Source organism: Agrilus planipennis, unplaced genomic scaffold, assembly GCF_000699045.2.
Source record: "Agrilus planipennis isolate EAB-ADULT unplaced genomic scaffold, Apla_2.0 scaffold59, whole genome shotgun sequence".
In the NCBI taxonomy this organism is placed as follows: domain Eukaryota; kingdom Metazoa; phylum Arthropoda; class Insecta; order Coleoptera; family Buprestidae; genus Agrilus; species Agrilus planipennis.
The window spans coordinates 770,413-797,409 of record NW_020438942.1 but is presented as its reverse complement, the minus strand read 5'-3'; the positions used below and the strand labels follow the sequence as shown (position 1 = coordinate 797,409).

General features: G+C 36.0%; 3 protein-coding genes and 1 long non-coding RNA gene across 4 annotated transcripts in view; 3 read left to right on the top strand and 1 right to left on the bottom strand.

The window, feature by feature from the left end:
• The window catches only part of LOC108737906, a 34,052-nt gene extending 11,886 nt beyond the window's left edge, over positions 1–22,166 (bottom strand). The window contains exon 1 of the mRNA XM_018471087.1: positions 22,101–22,166. Coding sequence (XP_018326589.1) covers positions 22,101–22,103 — 3 coding nt within the window. The 5' untranslated portion in view covers positions 22,104–22,166. The remainder of the gene's footprint in view (positions 1–22,100) is intronic.
• On the top strand, positions 8–657 carry LOC112904473. Its single transcript, XR_003231126.1, has 2 exons — positions 8–419; positions 480–657. It is a non-coding gene; the product is annotated as an uncharacterized LOC112904473 (long non-coding RNA).
• LOC108737903 (trypsin-7-like) lies at positions 2,858–17,434 on the top strand. The gene is made up of 4 exons (XM_018471085.1): positions 2,858–2,986; positions 13,325–13,451; positions 14,122–14,464; positions 17,177–17,434. Exons 1-4 carry the CDS (start codon positions 2,923–2,925, stop codon positions 17,315–17,317), a joined length of 675 nt encoding a protein of 224 aa, XP_018326587.1. The 5' UTR covers positions 2,858–2,922; the 3' UTR covers positions 17,318–17,434.
• LOC108737905 (trypsin-4-like) lies at positions 6,312–9,440 on the top strand. The gene is made up of 4 exons (XM_018471086.1): positions 6,312–6,632; positions 6,686–6,812; positions 8,532–8,931; positions 9,065–9,440. Exons 1-4 carry the CDS (start codon positions 6,566–6,568, stop codon positions 9,203–9,205), a joined length of 735 nt encoding a protein of 244 aa, XP_018326588.1. The 5' UTR covers positions 6,312–6,565; the 3' UTR covers positions 9,206–9,440.
• Positions 22,167–26,997: the final 4,831 nt, after the last annotated feature.

Sequence of the window (26,997 nt, the reverse complement as noted above, 5' to 3'; positions counted from 1 at the left end):
CATTTTATCAGTTTCTTGTCTTTTATGCTTGCGTAAAAATTGAATTAATTAAAGTAATACTTTTATGAGAAAAGTTTGCATTGTATGTATTTACGAAAACATGTACCAATGTATATAGACTGTTTACAATATTTATTATATTATAAAGTTCTTAAGATATTTTTTTCAAACAGAAAGGAGTTCGATATTGTTGTAATTGGTTTAAAAAGTAGAAATTCTTAAAATCACGATTTGTAAAAATGTAACGTTGAATTTCATGTTGCAGATTACAGACAGACTATTTTTGCGAAAGCATATCAGAAACTATCTTCAAAAGGAAAGAAAAATAATAAATACCCCACTTAAATAGTAAAAAAGACTGAATAAGAAACACCTGCTGCAAACGATATATTATTTTTTAGGTTTTCAATTTAATTTACGTATGTATTTATCTTTTATTTTAGGCGAATATTTTTTTTATTGTCTTTAAATATTTACAGCCAGGGGTTAAATCAGTAAAACATTTTTTATTGAATATCTATTTACTTTTGGATATGAACAATACCACGATGCGTCAAAAAGATATGAGACCAGCTCCTGCTGAGATAGAACTGAAGGGATACAAGTTCCTGATCACCGATAGACCTTCCGACCAAAATATTCTTTCTTATATTGAGGTAGGTTTATCATTAACTAATTATTGTAATAATTTGTCTTTGCTTTGAAAATTAAAATAATGATTACCTATTACTTAAATCGTAATACAAAAATTTCTCCTAAATTTTCTCTCACTGTTGACCTGGAAAGTATTGTCAATAGCCGCTAAAATCGGAATTTGAATAATTTGTTTATTTTGGTTGAAAAACGGAACTTACTCAATTTAAAATAATTCTACGCAATCTTCTGCGTCTAATAATAGGAAGTTAAAAACGTTTTACTCGGAAATCTTGCACGTTACTGAGAAAGTATTACCTAATATAAGTTTTTATGCATATTTGTGAAAATGTGATCGATTTACTATGTAATCTGTTCACATTGCGTAAATAAACTGTGTAAAACATTAGAACTACCGGAAACCGTCCATATTTAAAGGGATATATACCGTTGACGATGGTCAATTTATTTTTTTACTCGAAACGGGATATCGGTTTATTTACGTCAATTAGCAGGTTATCAATGAAAAACAAAGAACATATTTTTTAATGTTCTTTATTTAGAAAAAGTTAGATTTTATTATAAATTGAAAATGTTATGTAACATAATATTTATATTTGCCAGAGAAACAAAATTGTTTTAATACACCGGGTGATGTTTTCAAATAAAAAATAAAATTGGCACATTTCGTTATATTCACCTTAGTTATCAACATCGTCTTCAGAACTGGAATCTCTAACTGGGGTTTTTCAGAAGTCTACAATTTGTTCATAAAAGAAAATACTCTTTCCACTGAGGCATTTGTAGCAGGCAAACAAAAAACTTATTCAATTAAAATACAAAAATTTTTCATGTTGAAGATTGTTGGCGTGTTGGAATACTTCCACCCAACGAGTTTCTGTGAAAACATTTGGAATATTCCATTCGGTTATTTTTTGCGATGTGATGTAGTTAGAAGTTAATGAAAATTCTTTAAATACTTTTGTATCTTTATATCAATCAATACATTCCTTTTCAGTCAGAGTATTCAATGCTTTTTGAACGTCTTTCCATGTAGGTAATGGTTTTAAATCTGTCCGACTAAATATCTCCATATCTTCAGTAGGAGAGTAAGTCCACTGTTTGTTTTACAAAGTACCATTAAAGTACAAACCGTAAATGGAAGAAAGTGATTGGTCTGCGTCTGAGTCAAATTGACTGACGCGTCCAGCGAGTTGCATAATTTTCGCACGGTTTCAGAAAACGGGACAGTTGTGAGTCCCCGAAGCATTTTTTGGGGACAACGGGACCGATAATCGAAAAAGGGATGGTCACATTAGTGTAGGTCAGTAGGACTGAATGCAAATACTTATATATCTATGTAAAATATGCCAGAGTTCGAATCTTCTCCAAGGAATTGATCTGCAAAGTTCACGAAAAGTTAGTATGAAAATAAAACCCATGCAATGGAAACTCGAAAGATCTATAGAAAGAAAATGACTACTAATTGTGGTAAAATCCTAATTCCATTCTCTCAAATGCGATTTTGATTTTTACGAGATTAAGTTTTTGTTTGTAAAAATTTTTGTTTGAAAAGGAAAGGGTAGGTACATCACTTTAATCGTGGATGAGATCATATTACCTAGCTGTTTAGTTTCTTCAATCAAGTTTTTATTTAGGTGTACGTAGCATATCCCCGAAACTAATATCATAAAAGGTAACAATAAAAAATAGGAATAGATTTAACTAAAATACTATCATGATCCTTTGAAAACTTACTGTAGATGATTGTGATTCAGGATCCATGCTTGCAGCAACAGGTAATTGTAGACATTCATATTTAATATATCAATTATAATGATAATATTGAAAAAAGATTATAATATTGTTGCTGTCAGACAAAATAATTCTTACTGGCATTGCTTACGACTTTTAGTTTTCACATTTACCGATGGTTAGTCGTTCAATTCGTGTTGTTTTCTTAACCTAACTTCACCAACTCATTTTTAGAAGCTTCTTAGCAGTTATTTAGAATAAACAAACAATGAATATCAAGGTTCGTCTAAGTATTTAAAAATAACCATTGTCTATTATTTATATATATATTGACCACGAAATTGTTATTAATTTTTCACACTAATAAATTAACTTTATGGTGGTCGTGTTGCTCTTATCAGTCATGCAAAAGGCAGTTATTCGTCATTTAATGTCATGGATCTCCATATAAAATACTTGGCAAATGCAGGCTTTAGCAGTCTACTGTTCCTATTGATAAAAATCACTAAGTTAGGTGTAGAGAACTGTGAAAGAATGAAGTGTTATTTTGCATTATTTTGTACAATTTTACTATGGAATATTGTGCAATCCGGAGTAGGTACGTACCAGCAAGTATTGTTACTTAAATCAATGAGTAGATACCTATGTGTATATATTTCACACCGAGCGGCATGGCCTAGAGGTTTAGACCATTGCTTAGCATTCGGGAGGTCGCCGGTTCGATTCTGGGTCCGTCTGTCTCGTTCCAAGTTTTTCTGTGGTTTCCTTGGATCACTTAAGCAAATGCTGGGGCAGTAATATTCCACAGATAATCTTTCATTCTCTTCTGTCTTCATTTCGCCCGTCTCATCTTTCCCACCCGAACTACCACCCACCCATTCCNGTCGGAATCAGAGTCGGAGGCAGGGTCAGAAGTGGTGGCATGAGAGAGAATTTTTATTTAAGGACAAATAAAACATTATTTAGTCAAATTTTTTTCATTTCAATTTTCAATTATAAAATAAAACACAAACAATGAAAAAATAATTGACGATAGAGTGCTCAGTTCACGTAGTGGGATTCGGGGGGATTCCCCACGCGACATGTATGAAGTTCATACTATGAACCTGTTCATAAGAGTCCACACAGGCCGCCGCTATGTTATGCTTCGACCTCCGATTTAAAAGTGTCGGAGCCGAAGTCGGAACCGAAGGTGTAATAATAATCGGAAGTTCCCACTTAACGGAACCCGAGTCGAAGCTCCGTAACATCCCTGGTTTAGACCATTACTTAGCATTCGGGAAACCGTCGGTTGGATTCTGGGTCCATCTGCCTTGATCCAAATTTTTGTGTGGTTTCCTTGGATCACTTAGGTTGATGCTGGGGCAGTAATATTCCACATATAATCTTTCATTCCCTTCAGTCTTCATTTCGCCCGTCTCATATTTCTCACACGAACCACCACCTACCCATTCCCACGATTCCTGAAAGGCGACTGAAGAGGGTCTTCCACCCTACCTTCCGGAGCAGCCCGCCCACTAGCAATACTGGCTAGTGGGAATGAAACACCCAAAAGGTTTTTTTTTTTGGAGTAGCTTCATAACCTTTCGCTAGCATGAGCGGCGACCTCCTTCAGAGGTTCTTCCGTCTCCGGTGTTGGATGTGGATTGACTTCAATCAATATGAACTCGCATCCAGCATTGCAGATGAAACGACTTCCGAAGAAGCTGGTCATTTGTACTAGCGAAACGTTAGGAAGCAACTCCAACCAGCGACGGCCTTTAGAGCCGGATGAGGACGGCATCAGTTCAATTGTGTTGCGATTTGTAGAATCCTGATATTTAGAATAGAATATTAAGAACTAAAACTTAGTTGCAGTGAAATTTCCTAATTCATTGAAAGCTGTTTTAATTTTTGTTTAATACGGGTAGATCATTGTTACTGGTCATTGCAGCAATGATTGGATCCGATCGTGAATTTTGCTATTTGATAAAACCGTTTATATTATTTTTTATTGTTCATTAGCACCACATCTTTCTCTATTTCGGTACGTGCCGGTTCGGATTGGATTGGAAATGATGGAATCTCAATTAAAGTAATTGAAAAGAAAGAACATCCAAATTTTAACGAAAAAATACACGATTACGACTTGGCAGTTGTACGATTGGCATTTGCTCTAACTTTTGGTAGTAATGTGGCTCCTGTGGAACTTCCCGTTTGGAATGAAAGGGTTTTTCCTGGCACTACGGCCACGGTGAGCGGATGGGGATCTATTTATCACGGGGGACCAAAACCAAATCAATTGCATGCCGTTGATTTGCCAATAATTGAACCACAAGAATGCAAGCAGATTTATAATCCGAGAGAAATCACTGACAGAATGTTATGTACATTATACCCAAGAGGAAGCAAAGATGCATGTGCAGTACGTATTCTATGGTCAGCTTCGCCGGGATTCGTTTCAGCAAGTAGATATCCATATATTTAAATGGACCTTGTTGGAGCATAATCCTAAAATGTAGCATCGTACTATAGATGGCGTTTTCCGCGCCATTTGTGGTATTTTCGTATTCTATGGTGATCCCTATAATGGACCAAAATTAGAAAACTGCTAGTTAGAAGACTAATTGGCACCTTTCTTTTTTCTATCCTAAAACAACCTTTACCATTCCGGAAAACTAAAAAATCCTGCATCTCCATTTGCTCCTTATCTATGCTTACCTCTGTCACTGCTGTTTGTGTTTCTAATATTTTGGGCAAATTTGAATCTAAATTTTCAGTTCTTTTCCTGTACCACATTTTTCAATCGTTGATAGTTATTATTTAACGTACGTTATTTAAAAAAAACATTGACTTCATCAGATGATTATTTCATGGCAAATCATCACCTGATCATACAATTTTAAGCCCTTTAAATACCACCAGTAGATAGTAAAGTTACCAACGTTTGTAAGAGTAGCTACCTGCAAGCTTATAATAGCAAAACATTTTTCTTATTTAGGGAGATTCAGGAGGTCCTTTGGTTGCTAAGGGCAAGCTGATTGGAGTTGTTTCATGGGGTGCAGGATGCGGTTTCCCAAGCCTTCCATGTGTATATACGTGCATACCTCCCCTAAGAAGTTACATTTTTGCAACCACCGGAGTTTAGTAGAATTGATATTTCACAATAATTGTTTTTAAAAATTGTCGTTAAAGTCCCTATATCGTAATGGAAGTACCTATATATATATTGTAGTAGAAAAAAATAAAATTAAATGGTAATAGAAAGGAACATTTAAGTTTTATTATCAATAGTCCACAATTTATACCGCCATTACTTGTCATACTTTTGGTGATTATATTACGAGTTGAAGCATCATTGATGTGATGGTAATTGCCCTAAATTGTAACCCTTTTGTTATCTTTAGTTCTCTATTTAAAGCTGGTTATCTACGAAGCTGATAATACTGTAGCTAAACGTTTGGGAGCCTTATGGAAGCTGACTGATCCGAACAACGTTGATCGGCTAGATTAAGTCAAAATTTCGACTTCAAGTCAAGAGAATGCTGTATTATGTGTCTAATAAGGACACCCAAATTTAGGCTGGACCACTTTTGTGTCTTTAATGTCCTCATTTATGAAGACAGATTCAAGTTCACGTAGCGAATGTCTAAGGAGAGTTTTCACGCACTTGCAGCGTATGCACATGTCACATTAGATCCATTAATAGCGGAAAGTATTATAATGACTCCAAGACTTATTTGACTCTTGTCAAATCGCGTTGTGACATCAGTTGATATTACTATACTCATTTATACTTACCCGATCTTCATTGCCCAAATGTCATCCTTCCGGCTTCGTGGACAACCAGCCTAAGGTGTTTCCATATGCAATTTTTTTTACGAATATGTGTACAACAAGCGACAAACAAGTTCCTACCGAGAAATCGTGCATCGTACAACAATCGCCTACAGTACTAAACGGAGCACAAAAATGTTATTAAATTCGCTGGAAATGAAACAAATGCCAATAAACCAATTTTATTGCTAACATGTTTACCTTACCGACAATGAAAAGAATACTTATTCGTCAGATAGTGCTTACATATAAAATGTCCTAGTGACGGAAAAAATTTTTGTGTTATAAACAGAACGTTCATTTTTTAATAGCCAACTCAGCACTTGCCTATTACCATAAGAAATATAGTATTGTGAAAGAAATGAAGTGTTATTATCTTGTTCTGTTATCTGCAGTTTCACTTTGGAATACTGTGGAATCTCAAAGAGGTGCGTATGATATTCATTAAATATAAAACTGCCATTTTCAATAACTTTTTTAGAAGAAAAGGGGATCACGATCTCAAAGTATCCATTTATGGTTCAAGTAAACTCAAAGGACAAGAGAGTTTGCGAAGGTTCAATTATAAGTGCACAATGGATTTTAACTGCAGCCAGTTGCATAAAAAGGTAAATTTTCTACAAATGTATAGATCTTTACTTTTATTACTAACTAACTTTTCCTCGCGGTTTCGCTCGCAGAAATTAATATTGTTTCTCCATAAAACCTTTTGACTCCTAATTGACCCTTACAACGTTTTAATTCTATGTAATGTCGCCATCTTAGATTTCAAATACAAACGTAGCAACAACATTTCATCCTTAAGGGTTGATTTTTTAAAATTGCCAAAACATTTGCTTCATTTCAACAATGATATGAATTATGAAATGAAATATAAAATATAATACCCCATGGAAACGTTGCAACCTCTTTTCAGTTAATTAATAATATCAAACAGCATATATACCAACAATAAGTGTTAATTATAGTGGCGATGGGGTTTACCATTAGCTAGGAGTTTGGCTAATAAGGGTATAGTAGTGCGAGAGCCTCTTGATACGCTTTACACACTAGTGGGAAGATGTATGTATGTAAAAATGTATTTTTCGACTTTCAATTGTTTACACTGAAATATTTATCTCAACGTTTGGCAAATGAATAATTCTGGTAGCCATAAATGGTTTGGTAATGATAATCTTTGGGTTGAATGATTGGTGCGGGAAGAAGTTGAAGTCGGACGGCGCGTGGTTAAATCCAAAACATACGCCAGGTGCGGAACTGGATCTAATCTCAACTTATGAAGAGCATCTTCGTTGTAATCGTGTACAGATTTTTCACTTGGTAATTCAGATATGATTACCGGCGCACTGGTGGATAGTTTCTCAGTCATTTTAAATCGAATCGTTCACCTCTTATCAGTGCTGATAGATATTATCCCTATGGAAATAAAATATTTGTACAATTTAAGTTTTCTGTTGTTTAAAACGCGATTCTTGCGTGTTGCTTCAATCCTGCTTAACATGGCGATTCTATAGAGCGGAATTGAAGCAATCATAAGCCACTGTCTACAGCTCGATAGATTCATGAAGCCACATTCTTCAGTAAGTACTTCTTACAAAAACCGGTTTGCGGATGGTTGGTCACTGCGGTATGAGATGGGTTGTGTGGTGTTCTTTCTAGTACCAAAAAATTTTAGGCGTCTCATTCCCACCAACTACTAATACTAGTGGGCAGGCAGTCCCTCCGGAATACCCCCTTCAGCCTCATTTCAGGAATCGTAAGAATGGGTGAATGGTAATTGGGGTTAGAGGATGAAATGAAAACACTAGAAATTCAAAGATTGTCTGTTAAATATTACCCCCCCCCCCAATATTTGCTTAAGTGACCTAAGAAGAGTGAGAGTGGATGAATCTTCTCTCTTGTTTCCACTTGGGGACTGTAGTCATTTGCTGCGTTTCATGTTTCATGAGTAGTACAGACAAAGTGAATAGAGTTAACGGAGTAATAGCAAGAGGTGCAGTGGTTAGAGGTTGTTACAAAATACCACGATCGACTTTATAATTGCTTGGTTGGAATTATATCCAGCAATAGAACATTGCTTAGCATTCTGGAGGACCCCGGTTCAATTCCGGGTCCGTCTGCTTTGATCCAATTTTTTCTGTGGTTTCCTTGGATCACTTAGGCAAATGCTCGATTCTCTTCTGTCTTCATTTCGTCAAACTCATCTTTCTTACCCGAACCAACATCCACCCGTTCCCACGATTCCTGAAAAGAGACTGAGTACTTGCGGTGTTGTTCTTTTGACAATCATGGGGTTACCATTATCTTATGATATTTATTCGTTGCAGGATTAATGAAAGAGATCTTTCCATTAGATATGGAACTCTTATAGGTGGAAGGGGTGGTTTTACAGTGCCTGTTGTGAAAAAAATTAATCATCCAGAGTATAACCGTACAACGATGGAAAACGATGTAGCATTACTTAAAATAAGAAAAGTACTCAATTTCGCACATAATAAGAAACCTATCAAGCTTGCAAAGCGTGGTTTACCCCTTGAAGAGGGTGCTAATGTCACTGTTGTTGGCTGGGGAATAGATCAAGCAGATAAGGGCCCATCTAATAATCTTGACGCTGTCGATATTGCAACTGTTAGCAACACGGAATGTATTAAGTCCAATGAGACAGAGGAGTTGCCTGAAGGACTGCTCTGTGCAGGGGAACTGGATGAAAATGGAAATATTTGTTTTGTAAGTTGAAAATTTTTAAACGAGTTTATTACATTACATTTTTAATTGTTAATGAATATGTTTCCTAACTCCTTCCTTATATTTTACTTATTTTAAAGTAAGTATTATAACTAATGATTTTGTTATTATCTAGAAAGGCGAAGGTGGAGGACCAGTAATAGTTGAAGAAATACAAGTTGGAATTGTTTCGAAAAAATATTGTAATAGTTTTATGTTCGTCTCAGTTGGTAATCCTAAAATAAGGAATTTTATCAGTGAGAATGCTCAAGCCTAACAAGAACTTCATGTCAAAATGCAAGTGCTGGGAAGAAGAAATAATAATTTACGTAATGCAATGTAGTCTCATAAAAAAAAATCCTTTGTTGGTAGATACCTAAAATAGAAGGCCCTAATCTCTTAATCCTGTCGTTACATGAATCCACATTTGTCTAGTATTCTATACCATATTTTTTCTATTTCGTAATAGACATTAAATAATTTTCAAACATCCCAGAGTTATGAAATATTATACTGAAAATTCAATTTCTGATTTTTTTTTACCCATTACACGCTACCTCAAATTAATGAGTGAAAAATTGTTGCTGTTGTCACACCCCCGCCGGGAATCGAACCCGGGACCTTTGGCTTTACGCACCAATGTTCTGACCACTAAACTACGAGAGGTGACAACAACAACCACGACCAACCGACCTACAAGGTTAACGATCCGTCGAACTAATGTAACTATATACTGAATATACTATGATTAAACATACATATAATTTAGATATCTTTTAGAAGTGAGTTAGTTTAATATGAAATATTATTCTGAAAATTCATTTCTGAATTTTTTACCCACTACACGCTACCTCAAATTAATGAGGGAAAAATTGTTGCTGTTGTCACACCCCCGTCGGGAATCGAACCCGGGACCTTTGGCTTTACGCACCAATGTTCTGACCACTAAACTACGAGAGGTGACAACAACAACCACGACCAACCGACCTACAAGGTTAACGATCCGTCGAACTAATGTAACTATATACTGAATATACTATGATTAAACATACATATAATTTAGATATCTTTTAGAAGTGAGTTAGTTTAATATGAAATATTATTCTGAAAATTCATTTCTGAATTTTTTACCCACTACACGCTACCTCAAATTAATGAGGGAAAAATTGTTGCTGTTGTCACACCCCCGTCGGGAATCGAACCCGGGACCTTTGGCTTTACGCACCAATGTTCTGACCACTAAACTACGAGAGGTGACAACAACAACCACGACCAACCGACCTACAAGGTTAACGATCCGTCGAACTAATGTAACTATATACTGAATATACTATGATTAAACATACATATAATTTAGATATCTTTTAGAAGTGAGTTAGTTTAATATGAAATATTATTCTGAAAATTCATTTCTGAATTTTTTACCCACTACACGCTACCTCAAATTAATGAGGGAAAAATTGTTGCTGTTGTCACACCCCCGTCGGGAATCGAACCCGGGACCTTTGGCTTTACGCACCAATGTTCTGACCACTAAACTACGAGAGGTGACAACAACAACCACGACCAACCGACCTACAAGGTTAACGATCCGTCGAACTAATGTAACTATATACTGAATATACTATGATTAAACATACATATAATTTAGATATCTTTTAGAAGTGAGTTAGTTTAATATGAAATATTATTCTGAAAATTCATTTCTGAATTTTTTACCCACTACACGCTACCTCAAATTAATGAGGGAAAAATTGTTGCTGTTGTCACACCCCCGTCGGGAATCGAACCCGGGACCTTTGGCTTTACGCACCAATGTTCTGACCACTAAACTACGAGAGGTGACAACAACAACCACGACCAACCGACCTACAAGGTTAACGATCCGTCGAACTAATGTAACTATATACTGAATATACTATGATTAAACATACATATAATTTAGATATCTTTTAGAAGTGAGTTAGTTTAATATGAAATATTATTCTGAAAATTCATTTCTGAATTTTTTACCCACTACACGCTACCTCAAATTAATGAGGGAAAAATTGTTGCTGTTGTCACACCCCCGTCGGGAATCGAACCCGGGACCTTTGGCTTTACGCACCAATGTTCTGACCACTAAACTACGAGAGGTGACAACAACAACCACGACCAACCGACCTACAAGGTTAACGATCCGTCGAACTAATGTAACTATATACTGAATATACTATGATTAAACATACATATAATTTAGATATCTTTTAGAAGTGAGTTAGTTTAATATGAAATATTATTCTGAAAATTCATTTCTGAATTTTTTACCCACTACACGCTACCTCAAATTAATGAGGGAAAAATTGTTGCTGTTGTCACACCCCCGTCGGGAATCGAACCCGGGACCTTTGGCTTTACGCACCAATGTTCTGACCACTAAACTACGAGAGGTGACAACAACAACCACGACCAACCGACCTACAAGGTTAACGATCCGTCGAACTAATGTAACTATATACTGAATATACTATGATTAAACATACATATAATTTAGATATCTTTTAGAAGTGAGTTAGTTTAATATGAAATATTATTCTGAAAATTCATTTCTGAATTTTTTACCCACTACACGCTACCTCAAATTAATGAGGGAAAAATTGTTGCTGTTGTCACACCCCCGTCGGGAATCGAACCCGGGACCTTTGGCTTTACGCACCAATGTTCTGACCACTAAACTACGAGAGGTGACAACAACAACCACGACCAACCGACCTACAAGGTTAACGATCCGTCGAACTAATGTAACTATATACTGAATATACTATGATTAAACATACATATAATTTAGATATCTTTTAGAAGTGAGTTAGTTTAATATGAAATATTATTCTGAAAATTCATTTCTGAATTTTTTACCCACTACACGCTACCTCAAATTAATGAGGGAAAAATTGTTGCTGTTGTCACACCCCCGTCGGGAATCGAACCCGGGACCTTTGGCTTTACGCACCAATGTTCTGACCACTAAACTACGAGAGGTGACAACAACAACCACGACCAACCGACCTACAAGGTTAACGATCCGTCGAACTAATGTAACTATATACTGAATATACTATGATTAAACATACATATAATTTAGATATCTTTTAGAAGTGAGTTAGTTTAATATGAAATATTATTCTGAAAATTCATTTCTGAATTTTTTACCCACTACACGCTACCTCAAATTAATGAGGGAAAAATTGTTGCTGTTGTCACACCCCCGTCGGGAATCGAACCCGGGACCTTTGGCTTTACGCACCAATGTTCTGACCACTAAACTACGAGAGGTGACAACAACAACCACGACCAACCGACCTACAAGGTTAACGATCCGTCGAACTAATGTAACTATATACTGAATATACTATGATTAAACATACATATAATTTAGATATCTTTTAGAAGTGAGTTAGTTTAATATGAAATATTATTCTGAAAATTCATTTCTGAATTTTTTACCCACTACACGCTACCTCAAATTAATGAGGGAAAAATTGTTGCTGTTGTCACACCCCCGTCGGGAATCGAACCCGGGACCTTTGGCTTTACGCACCAATGTTCTGACCACTAAACTACGAGAGGTGACAACAACAACCACGACCAACCGACCTACAAGGTTAACGATCCGTCGAACTAATGTAACTATATACTGAATATACTATGATTAAACATACATATAATTTAGATATCTTTTAGAAGTGAGTTAGTTTAATATGAAATATTATTCTGAAAATTCATTTCTGAATTTTTTACCCACTACACGCTACCTCAAATTAATGAGGGAAAAATTGTTGCTGTTGTCACACCCCCGTCGGGAATCGAACCCGGGACCTTTGGCTTTACGCACCAATGTTCTGACCACTAAACTACGAGAGGTGACAACAACAACCACGACCAACCGACCTACAAGGTTAACGATCCGTCGAACTAATGTAACTATATACTGAATATACTATGATTAAACATACATATAATTTAGATATCTTTTAGAAGTGAGTTAGTTTAATATGAAATATTATTCTGAAAATTCATTTCTGAATTTTTTACCCACTACACGCTACCTCAAATTAATGAGGGAAAAATTGTTGCTGTTGTCACACCCCCGTCGGGAATCGAACCCGGGACCTTTGGCTTTACGCACCAATGTTCTGACCACTAAACTACGAGANTCTCTTCTGTCTTCATTTCGTCCGTCTCATCTTTCTCACCCGAACCACCACCCGCCCATTCCCACGATTCCTGAAAGCAGGCTGAAGAGGGCCTTCCGCCCTACCTTCCGGCGTAGTCCGGTGGGACTGCCCGCCCACCAGCATTACTGCCTGGTGGGAATGAAATACCCAAAAGTTTTTTTTTTCTTTTATATATTTTACAGTGAAACGTATGAATTACGAATCGCCCTTCCAGTACATGGTTGAAATTTATTCAAATGGTGTGAAGACTTGCGATGGTACAGTTATCAGTAAGGATTGGATTTTAACTACGGCCAACTGTACTCATGGGTAAGTTTCGCTAAATTGGTAGGATTGTATTATTCTCGCGTTTGAACGTGATACAAAAGCATTAAATTAAAAGATACAACCTCGGTGTTGTTATTTTCCTTTGCTTAACATTTAACAAAAATCGGGCTTCGTACTTTTCTTAAGAACACCTTAAACTATCATTCGTCCAAAGCGCAAGTTCTAACTCATTGCTATGTGACTGGAATTTGTTTAAGTTTTTTTTTAAATAAAACTAAAACGAAAAGTGCATTCACACTTATGTAAACAATAATGAGAGCTTTAATTTGAGACTTCGACTACTTTTCTAACTTATAAGCAAAAGCAGCAGCAAAAGTAATCTATTTAATAAGAACCAGAATCTTTCTCAGGGTCCACTGACTACCCTACTCTTGTTGGTTTTATGCCTCGTTAAAGCGCATATACTGTAATCTTACCATCAATCAGTTGTTATTCACAACTTTATTAATTTTTTAAGATAACAGTCACAAAAGGGTGTCTACTATGTAAAACATCTGCTTATTATTTAGGAATTTAGTAAACGTATCTTGGTGCAAGTCTAATTTCTGTGTAAATGACTAAATTTAAAAATAAAATAGTTAACTGTAAATTGTTTTACACTCTACTTTACATAGATGTTTCAGTAATATCCCACAAGACTCATTCATTTCAGAATTAACAAGGGAAACATCCATGTTAGCGAATGGGATGGTCCTAAGCGGTCTGTATCGGAAATAATTGAACATCCTAATTATGACACAGCGACGGCTTACGGTGTTGCTTTACTTAAATTGAATGAAAGTATCGATTCGGAACCTGTTAGACTTCCAGAGCCCGGTGTCTCTGTTGACGCAGATACAGCCGCCCATTTTGTAGGGTGGAGAAGAAAACCGGATGGATCAGGCAAATGCATTTATGTTAATTCTATGTCGCTCCTTGATAAGAATTTATGTGAACACCCGATTCTGAATGAAATTATTTGTGCAGAAAGAATATTCTCAAGCGAAGACTGTCCTGTAAGTACCTACCCTTCTCTATGATGCCAATAAAGACCAAATATCATTCGTTATTAAGTAAATAAGTAAAATAAGTGACAAATCAAACGAATTGAAGCAACTAATACAGTTTATTGAATGTCTTTGTAACAGTTTTATGTTATGGTGTGGTTTTGCTCCAACACACTTTACACTACACGAATCAACAACCTACAATTCAAATTCTCTAAAAGAGCTATCGATAACAGATAACAATAACCCTGCACCAACAAGAACCCTAATCTACATTCCTCAATGAATAACACGAAAACCTATCCCTCCCGCTAAACTTCTGGCAATCGTCCTAGATCTCCTTGTAGAATATATCACCTACAACGAAAGACTCTGCAACTTCCTAAAACAAAAACATCCACTTACACACTCACATATACACAAGCAAATTAATACATTCGCAAATACAGACACATACACACACACATACCACACATATACACACATACACACACCATTCACCACACCACACACCACACACCACACACCACACACCACACACCACACACCACACACCACACACCACACACCACACACCACACACCACACACCACACANATCTTTGCATTCTTTCCTCGAAAACATCATGATGCATAAGCTATAAACGATTCCATAATTGGACAAGATCTTCCGCTTATCTAGAAAAATTTATATAGGAGAAACAGAAGAGACGGTTTCCTAATGAATATAAGTCAGACTTGTATAATATTCTATAACAGAACACCATGCTTTAAAAGGCTTCTGTACTACTTCACAAAACAATAAGTGTAACTAAAGTCATAAATACTATTAGACTTCCAAAGAATCTAAAACGATAGAACGGATTCGTGACCAACCCGATTTGGCAAACTGTGCTATCTTCACGTTTCACTAAACAATACAATAAGTGCCTATATCTACCTTAACTACAAAGAGGCTTAAAAGGGGCTTCCGTTCTACCCTCTGGTTTGCACTAAAATGTATGTTAACGTGACCATTTATTTTTTCATTCAAAACGGCACATCGGTTTATTCACTTAATTTTTAGTAGGTTCATCATCATCATCATAAGGTCATCAGCCTTTAGACTGGTTGGACACGTACCTCCACTCTTTCTTATCCTGAGCAAAACTTCGCATTTCCCTAAAACTAGAACAGCCCACATCNGTCTGGCAGTTTCGACAGAATACAGACCACTTCGAATTATTGTGTTAAATAACTGCAATTTTGATTTATTTAAAAAATATTTGTGGGACTACGTGAGGTGTAGTTTCAGTTACACACCAAAAATTATGACGAATGCATTAAAATGTTGAATCTAAATGTCCATTTAAACTTATAACAATTTTTAATCAGCTTGTTATGTTCTGCTGATGATTTACGTATTTGTAAATTTGTAAAAAGTAACAGTTAATAAAAGCCTTACGCATTATTTCGTAGTGCAGCGGTTCATAACAAGAAAAGAACATCGCACACTAATGATACTGGTTTAAAATTATGCTTCTTTGTTGTTGCTTCCCGTTTACAAAGAACTTTATGTGGAACTATTTGTTGTGAAATCGCCGGTTTGACTACATCGTCTAACATATGGCTCTTTTATTGAAATGGTTTTTTCTTTTATTCCTTTCGTACCGTGAAACTGTAACGTTAACAACATCAAACAATAAAATGTAACTGTTCGTCAGAACCAGGCGATGTTAGGCAAATTTTGTCACATTTGGAGTAGCAATTACGCGAACAAAAATTATTTTAAGTATCCACTCACCGAGAAATCATCGCTGTTTGCAATTCTTAAAATGTGAGTTTGAACAATTTTACCTGTCTGTTAAAAATTGTTGAAGGAGAAATAGAGGAATTCTTTTAGAACTTATACAACACATATGGCAGGAAACTTTTCGGAACAGTACGGTTTTGGAGAACATTTTCGGACATTTTGTACGTTACATGCTATTGCCGTATGTTTAATAAAAAAAAACTTTTGGGTGTTTCATTTCCAATGGGTGGAATGGGTGGGTGGTGGTTCGGATGAGAAAGTTGAGACGGACGAAATGAAGATAGAAGAGAATGAAAGATTATCTGTGGAATATTACTGCCCCAGCATTTGCCTAAGTGATCCAAGGAAACCACAGAAAAACTTGGACCAAGGCAGACGGACCCGGAATCGAACCGGCGNACCACACACCACACACCACACACCACACACCACACACCACACACCACACACCACACACCACACACCACACACCACACACCACACACCACACACCACACACCATACACCGCACACCACACACCACACACCGTACACACCGTACACCATACACACCGCACACATCGCATACACCGCACATACCACACGCACACCACACGCACACCACACGCATACTACACGCACACCACACGCACACCACACGCATACTACACGCACACCACACGCACACCACACGCATACTACACGCACACTACACGCATATAACATGTACACCACACGCACACCACACCCACAACCACACACACACTACACACACACCACACATACACCACACACACCATACTACGTTTTCAAATACTTCCTCATTTCTCTCTAGTGAATTTTTATCACAGATATAAAATACAAGAGATTTTGTCAATCTACAATAATAACTAATCAGTCAAAAGATAAGGTTTTCATTTATTCAATAAGTAGCAATATTTTTCTTTTTAGAACGGTGGTGAACCATTGATCATTGATGATGTGCAAGTCGGAATAGCTATGATTGGGTCAGAAGATTGTAATCGTATAACCTTCATTCCAATAATTCAGTCTGAAACCAGGGATTTCATTAAAAAGACAGCCGGCATGTAATAGAAATTTTAATGTCACCCTCTATGTACTAAACAATAATATCAATGTCTTGCTATGCACTGTAGATAAAAAGAAAATGTTTTACAGAGCGTTTGACAATAAAAGCAGTTAGATATATTCGGTTGTTTTACAATAATTAAGTATATACTATCCCATCATAATAAGTAATCCTAGACGAATGAACGCAGAATACGAAAGAAAATTCAGTATTATGTTTGAATATTAAGATGGTTCATCATCATCTCCATAAGGTCGTCAGTCTTATGACTGGTTAGACACTCACCTCCATTCTTTCCTATCCTGAGCTAATCTTCGCATTCCCTAAAACTAAACTACCACTATGACTATGACTACCACTACCCTTCTTAGCTCCTGTTTCTACTTCCAATATGTCATTAACTAGCCCTTTACGCTTACGCTACCAATCCATTCCTCATTTCCTTCTATAGCGCCTTCACTTCTTTTATACTTATTCTAATTTCTCTTCATTTTTAACCTTCTTTATCCACGGTATCTAACCTTTTCCTTACCACCGCGCCCACCGTCCACGTTCCTCACCTGTACAAAGCAGTGATCCAGGCATATACCTTTAGCAGTACAAAGGTTTCAATAAACTCATAACCAAGAGTTTAATCATTATTATAAGGTAGTCAGTCCTAAGACTGGTTGGACACGCACCTCCACTCATTCCTATCCTGAGCTACTTTTCACATTACCCTAAAACTAGAACATCCCACATCCTTAACTATTTGCGAACAGTAATCTAATCTAGGTTCACCTCTACTCCTCTTAACTCCTGTTTCTGTTTCTAATATGCCTCTGACTAGACCTTCATGTCTAAGAAGGTGTCCTACCAACCTATCTTGCCTACTACTAATACCTCTACATTTCTAACCTTCCCTATCCACGGTATACCCACTATGCGTCGGAAAACTTTGGTGATTCATACAAGTTCAACCAAGAAATGAATATTGTTTAGTCTTCACAAAAGCGTAATTAACGAAAATTTGTCAAACTGAGCAATATTATTTGTACAAAGCAAGCCCAGGGATCTTCGAATATCTACTTAAACAAGGACAAATCACCGTTAGCTAACATAATCGCAATATGAAGCTGATGTGTTTATAAAGTTGACAAAAACCGTTTTTGATGTTTTCGTGCAAATTTATTCAGCTAATAATTTACCAAATTTAAATATACAGATCTTTAGAATTTATGTCTTCTTCTTTTAAAAACGATTCGTGTCCATATTTATCTCCTATGTAGGTACCTACCTACTGTAACACTAAATGGCCTCATACTTTTATCAAAATCCACAAATTGGTTCTATAAAGTCATTTATGGAATGAACAATAAATTAGTCAAATAACTTACCATATTTCTGTTATGCCACATAGTATGAGCTAAAGAACTGCTTACACTTATAAAACATCACCAAGTAACAATAGTGAATGAAATAATGGTTTCAAGTTGCTGATTGAATAGGAGGAGGAATGTTACGAGAGGAGATAATGGAAAATTCGTGTTTGAAGAGAAAGTTCCTTCGTGTTTCAGGATAAAATAGAGGATACGATTTTCACTTTTAAAGGCAAAGTAAATCATTGGAAAGCATTTGGTCCTCAGTTATCAAGAAGTTAATGTTTTTATGTATCTTCATAGATACCCACTGGTAAGTTTTATATTATTTACATTTTATTTACACATGAGTAAGAAGGAAAGACCAAAAGTTCGAACTAAAATATGTTTTTAGACAAACTATCCTCTATTTTTCAACGCTTTCAGTTACAGATCGCTTTCCACATGTATTAAATGGCAACAAGTAAATGATCATAATTAAATTTGAATTATTTCAGTTCATTTCATTAAAGAGATGATAACGCATGTCTCTACTGAACTTCTTCATCAGGTAACACAAATTGATTACCATAATGTCATAATTTTTTGATCAAAAACATGAATGAATTAGAAGGAGCTAAATTTGGATAATACAAAGAAATTTTACTAGCACATCATACACACCCCTAGAATTAGTTGATTGATATAGATAAAATATCAAGTAAAGAGAAAAACAAAGTATGAACTGAACCATTCAAATTTTATCACATTCAATTCAGAGAAGAATCCAAAAATTGGAATTATTAATCACTGATTAAAATTGTATAGTTGAGGTTAGGAAATTTCGATATTCCTTATATTAATCCTTCAACGAATATTTAAGCTCATAAGTATGTCTTTCGGTTCAACTGAAGTACCATTAGCAAATGTAGTCTTCGTGCATGTCTTAAGCTATCCATTGTTGTAATATATAATTATGATTTACATCGTTCCGCCCACGGATCTTCCTGCGTAACACTGACCAACGACTTCTTCACCTGTACTAGTTTCACGTCCCCCGCGTAATGTTAAATACCTGTACGTACAGTTGTCATCACAAAAAGTGTAGAAGACATTCCTTTTTGAACCAACATCAAAAATGAAGAAGGTTCTCAAATCAATACTCTTCATAAACCTATGGACATGTATAAAAATGGACATGTGTGTGTCTATATTTCACCCTACAGTGTGGGGTTGGGATTACCCAAGCTTCCCATCGTACACTATGATAGATGCGTATAAATGACTGTAAGGGTGTGGAGGATACAGAGGTTGAACGTGGTCGACCAAGGAGTCTAGCTTCTTATATTTCAAAAACATTGTCCTAAAAAGTATCTGACCCGAAGAGTTAAGAACGTTCTGGAATATTCGAGAACTATCACGTATGCATGAGCGCTGGGGGTGGTTCTAAACAATTTATTAGGGTATTTTGTATATTTATCTTCACCCAAGTGTCATCAAATACCCGTTTAGAATAAGGGAGACTGTAGCACTGTATCTATTTAAATGTTCCTTAATGTTTCTGGGTTCGTCCGCATGTAGAATGTTCTCGAAATTGTTCTCAAGTTGAACACTCTAAAGTCGACTGGACCGGAAGAAACCAGAAGGTTTGAGAGGTGCTGCCGTGTTCTGAGTAATAAATTAAGTTACATGCATTTCGATCAGTTTTCTAAGAAAGGTTTGGACTCTCCTATAATGCTCAAGGTTTCTTCAATCTCGTGTACATTTATGTTTATTGAGCGGCATGGTCTAGAGGTTTAGACCGTTGCTTAGCATACGGGAGGACACCGGTTCGATTCCGCGTCCGGTCTCCCCTTGCCCAAGTTCTTCTGTGGTTTCCTTGGATCACTTGGAGGCAACTGCTGGGGCAGCAGTATTCTACAGATAATTTTTCACTCGCTCTACTGTCTTCAGTTCGTCCGTCTCATATTCCTCACCTCAACCACCACCTGCCCATTTTCACAATTCCTGAAAGAAGGTTGAAGGGGTCGCAGTCCGGATGGATTGCATTGCATTAGCATTAGCATTAGTAACAGGTGGAAATGAAACACCAAAAACAAAACAAACAAAATTTGTTTCCGAATTGATTATCAAAATACCAAATAAAGTGATGCAGGTTGTTAGCCAGTAGGCAAGTAATAGCGTTTCGAAGTAACTATTTTCTGGACTCGTTTCCTATGGAGTGGAAAGTATTTTCAATATATTCTTCACATAGCTACTCCAAGAACTTTGGAGGTACTTATACCTATATGATTTTGATGGACACCTTTGATTAATATGATCCTGCATAAGTCAGTAAACATTTATGGAAACTTGCTGTTGGAAGGCATATAACAATCCCGATTTTTCAATTTATTTTCATTTTTAAAATAGGTAGTAATGTTTCACGTCTGCAGGTGCTTTCTGTACATCTTACTCCCATTTACGAACTCTCACCGTTTCCTGCTGGTGACTGGTGCACGGTAACGAACTGCTGGCGCTCTTGCGGTGTCTCTTTCTTTTTAACAGCATGCGACTTCCACTCGCGGTGCATTCGAATCGCGGCACGTGCATCTTCGTCGTGGTGATCGTAATAACAGAGTTGCGCGAATTCGCGGTGCAACGGCTCCATAATATGTCGACGTACGAACATTGCCAGGATAACAGGTACATCAGGATTAGTGCGGTTCGTTATTGATACAATTGCGATCTTTGTTTTATCGTTTACTGTTTGTTGCGCTATTTGATTTCGACAAAAAGTGCTTCTATTTATTGAATTAAAGGATTAAATCGTGGTGGTTGTAGGTAAGCTTTATTTTTCTTTTTTCTGAAAATAATTGTTTTGTTTCCTTGACAGGCTAATACCTCTTCTGGTTTGATTTAAATTAAACAATGTATTTATTAGTACCAGGATCTTTATTAAAAGTTAAGGGATGTAGATAGCGCAATGATTTCATTCATAGTAACTTTATCTGTAATTGTAATTGTAATAATTTCGCTGACTATTGATAATGATTAAATAACTAAAATTAAATTAATTGTCTGAATTTCGGTACTCTTGAATAAAATTAGTTTTGATCATGATTTTGAGTTTTCTTGCATATATTACAATGAATCGAATGCTAAAAGAATTGTACAAACAGATTTAACTCTAAAATCATTGGTTGATACTATTGTCATGAATTTTACGTAGATTGTAGACAGTAATCAAGCTGATTTTTGTTTCATCGTGATTTCTCAAACAATTTAAAATTTATGAGAATGTATTGTAATTGAAACAAATTCAAATATTTGCGCAAAGTGAAAAGGCTGGCACGACTGATAGTTTGTGGATCCTGAAGGTTTAGGTACAAGACTAAGGATTCAGCAGGTTTGCAGGGAAAACTAGTTAAGATAGGCCAACAAGAGTCTTGCTGATTGTTTTGCTTACCATTAATAGTTGCACTTCTTTCTTGATTTTATTTTTTACATTTGTAAATAAGTTAAGGATGCTTGGAAAGATTTCACACTTTAACTAATAATTATTTTGTTCGACCGTTATTCTCGAGGCTTATGCATAGCTTACTTTTAACGTTCAAATTGATAAATCCGTTCCTAATCGATTGTCTGGTCGAGAGGTTTCAGTGCTGCGTCAGGCGATCGACCGAAATGCATAAATCTTAATTTGGAATATTAAAATAAGTTGGAGATATAATAAAAAAAAAAGAACCGGATAATACAAATGTCACTAGACGTTGNAATTGATAAATCCGTTCCTAATCGATTGTCTGGTCGAGAGGTTTCAGTGCTGCGTCAGGCGATCGACCGAAATGCATAAATCTTAATTTGGAATATTAAAATAAGTTGGAGATATAATAAAAAAAAAAGAACCGGATAATACAAATGTCACTAGACGTTGGTACGTAGCAGACACATCGTCAATTAATAAAGTTTGTAAATGTCAAACTAAAACCTGCAATAATTATGCAACGCATTTAAAAAACACCATCAATAGGTGGTACGTCGTTGTAGCCAATGTGAATGTATTAATTAATGAATGTGTTTAATGAACGTAATCTTATGACAATTATAAAAGTCATTGAGAACTGTGGCGTCTGTTGGGCCTGTTAATAAAAGGTTGAAGATTAATCTTATTCTGGGACACAAAATTATTTAAGCATCAAATATTAAATGTTCTTGAGATATTATTTAAAATTTTTCACGTCGATTTTTGAAATATTTAATTTAGCTTTCATTTTCGGTATTCGCTCTCTTAAGTAATTTCCTTATGAATCACTTAGAAAGTCAATTAAATTGGTTTTTAAACTTTTGCCTAAAATAGTAGCGAATGATTACAACACAGTACTCAGAGTGAAAAACAATAAACAATAACTACTGCAAGATTTAAGGTCACGTTCCTCATCAGTGCTCCAGAACTCTAGATCGTTTTCTTTACTCACTGAACCTAGACTTCAATTTAGCTTGTGATTTGGTTTTGTTAATGTTTCGTAAATGTAAAATGGCCTTCGAAGGATGTGGAGACAATAAAAAGTAAAACGACAACACAGTTGATGAGATTGACTTTTGAGGACTTCTAAGGACGTTTCCAACAATGGAAATGCGAATAGGATACAAACATTAGCACAAATAGAGAATTTTGAAGAAAATAAAATGGATGTTGGTTAAATTTTGACAAGGAGTTCTTATGATATCTGCTCAAAATTAACAAAAAGGACAAAAAGGGACCTTCTTCTCAAAGGATATAAGAGTGGACAGGTTCTCCTGTGTCCGTTATTACCGATCGCTTTTGATTAAGATGCTAGAAACAAAATAGTTACAAGTATTCGCATAGCAGAATTAGAATATCAATTGGATACAAATAATTGGCAAAGAAATCCAGACTCGCCGGTACGAAACGGCCTTAAAACAAAGTCACGAATAATTATTATCGAATTTGATACGGTCATCTTTTGACTTTGTTTCGTTTGATTGTTACTTTTATTACTTCCGGTTTCGTGAAAGAGAAGATCGTCGATAAGCCAGTGGCAGCTCTTTACTGACAGCATGATGGGAGCAATTGTATAATCATCATCATCCAGTCCTAAGACTGGTTTGATACGTGTATCCATTCTTTTTTTTTGTCTTTCTTTTATCCTCAGCTAATTTTCTTAAAACTACAACATCGCACATCCTTAACTATGAAGGTCTACCTCTACCCCCGTAGTTCTAATTTCTGTTTCTCCCTAATTATAAGAATAGGAGAACAGGACTCTATGGAAGTCAATAAACAATAGACAAGAGAGATTGGTAAGACACCTTCTCAGGCATGAAGGTCTAGTCAGAGACATATGAGGCAGACACAGGAGTTAAGATACGTAGAAGTAAACCTAGATTAGATAACTGTTCGCAAATAGTTAAGGATGTGGATGTTCTAGTTTTAGGGAAATGCGAAAATGCGAAATGCGAAGATTAGATCAGGATAGGAAGGAGTAGAGATGTCCAACCAGTCTTAGGACTGACGACCTTATGATGTTGATGATGTCCCCTAATTAATTTTACTTGCCTGAGAAGGTGTTCTATCAACTTATCATTTCTTATTGACTTTCGTAGCGCCTTCGTTCTCTTACTCTTTCTGATATCCATTCATTTCCGAATTTAACCGTTCGCGACAATAGAAGGGATTTCTTTTTGTTAAAGGCGACTTGATCCTGCGCTATCCTCTGAGTTATCTGACTTCCTAGATACCCTTGCATACCAGCATACCGCTTCCATTCTATTTAAGGCTATTCTCTTTGCTAGATGCTAATACAGCTATGGAGATGATTTATGACTGCCTACAAAAAGCGTCCGGTGTCGACCAATGTGGACTCACCGGTTGCCGCAATGTCTAAAGAGCAAAGATATATAATTGATACTATATAGTACGGAAATAACTAAATAACTGCCTAACTAACCGAATTATTTTGTTCGATTATGGTAACGTGCCTATCACGTTGAGGTGAGCTACGCCGGGATTCGTTTCAGCAAGTAATATCCATATTTTTAAAAGGACCTTGTTGGAGCATACGTAATCCTAAAATGTAGCATCGTACTACAGATGGCGCTCACCACGCCATTTGTGGTATTTTCTAAAACGCGCTGTTAAGACAGCAGGTAAAGGTTGGTCTGTGTTCTGTCGAAGCTGCCTGCGACGCGCTGTTGAGATCCAAAAAGATCGAAATCGCGATCCGCGTCTGGCAGTTTCGACAGAATACAGACCACTTCGAATTATTGTGTTAAATAACTGCAATTTTGATTTATTTAAAAAATATTTGTGGGACTACGTGAGGTGTAGTTTCAGTTACACACCAAAAATTATGACGAATGCATTAAAATGTTGAATCTAAATGTCCATTTAAACTTATAACAATTTTTAATCAGCTTGTTATGTTCTGCTGATGATTTACGTATTTGTAAATTTGTAAAAAGTAACAGTTAATAAAAGCCTTACGCATTATTTCGTAGTGCAGCGGTTCATAACAAGAAAAGAACATCGCACACTAATGATACTGGTTTAAAATTATGCTTCTTTGTTGTTGCTTCCCGTTTACAAAGAACTTTATGTGGAACTATTTGTTGTGAAATCGCCGGTTTGACTACATCGTCTAACATATGGCTCTTTTATTGAAATGGTTTTTTCTTTTATTCCTTTCGTACCGTGAAACTGTAACGTTAACAACATCAAACAATAAAATGTAACTGTTCGTCAGAACCAGGCGATGTTAGGCAAATTTTGTCACATTTGGAGTAGCAATTACGCGAACAAAAATTATTTTAAGTATCCACTCACCGAGAAATCATCGCTGTTTGCAATTCTTAAAATGTGAGTTTGAACAATTTTACCTGTCTGTTAAAAATTGTTGAAGGAGAAATAGAGGAATTCTTTTAGAACTTATACAACACATATGGCAGGAAACTTTTCGGAACAGTACGGTTTTGGAGAACATTTTCGGACATTTTGTACGTTACATGCTATTGCCGTATGTTTAATAAAAAAAAACTTTTGGGTGTTTCATTTCCAATGGGTGGAATGGGTGGGTGGTGGTTCGGATGAGAAAGTTGAGACGGACGAAATGAAGATAGAAAAGAACGAAAGATTATCTGTGGAATATTACTGCCCCAGCATTTGCCTAAGTGATCCAAGGAAACCACAGAAAAACTTGGACCAAGGCAGACGGACCCGGAATCGAACCGGCGTCCTCCCGAATGCTAAGCAATGGTCTAAACCTCTAGGCCATGCCGCTCGGTATGTTTCAGATGACACCCCACGTAATATATAGACTAAAATCCAAGTATAGACAGTATACCGCCATCTAGTGGGTATATGCTGCTAGTGAAGTATTTCGTGCGCTATATAGATAAGGCCTTAGTAAGGTATCAACACGCCCAATAAAAAGGGTGTTTAAGCCATATAAACAATTACTTAGAAGTTTGGAAAGTATGACATTCATAAGAAATAAATTAAAGTAACGATAAGACCAACTAAAGTATTGATTAAAATCGATGCACTGTAGTACACACGGTTATTTGTTACCCAAACAATAAAACGCTAAATAGCATAAGAATACAATTTGTATATACGATATTTAAATGATAATTATTATCTTATTAGAAATTCAATTACAACTGAACCACTGAGTTAACAGTAAGTGGGTTACGGACAAGTACTGCACGATTTTAACAGAAGAATTTTAGCCACTAAGTATCTAACAACAACAGCAATAAAAAATGTCGTTGACATACCTACATTCGTTCATATACTACAGCAAGTATAATAAAGAAACTTTTTATTGGTTCATTGATCTTCAGATATTCGTAAGGTTCCCTATATATTGTTGTAACTACCGTATAGTATATATATTGTTAATTCTTTGATTTAATATTGAAACAAACGTGAAATATAGGCAAAGGTCATACTATACATGAATAATATACAAGTGTTAATTAAAGGGAGATAAATTATTGGAGTAAGAATAGCTTTTCTACTTTACTATGTAAAGTGAATGTGTGGCAGTCACTTTTAAGATTTTTAAGCAAGAATAATGGCTTTAGGATTAATGCGAGGCAATGAATTTGAAACTGTATTTGATTTGGTTAGATATATTAGTGAGATATCTCAAAAAAAAATTACAGTGGGAGTAACGCTAAATGTAAATGACTACAGTATCTCAATAACACACTCATAAGCCTATAAAAATTGGACGGATTGACATGTGTCATATTTCAGCATGAAGATGGCGCTGAATATCAATTTTATGTTATGGTCAGAAAACGGTAGCCTAGGTAGCGCCCCTCTGTAAATTTTGTCG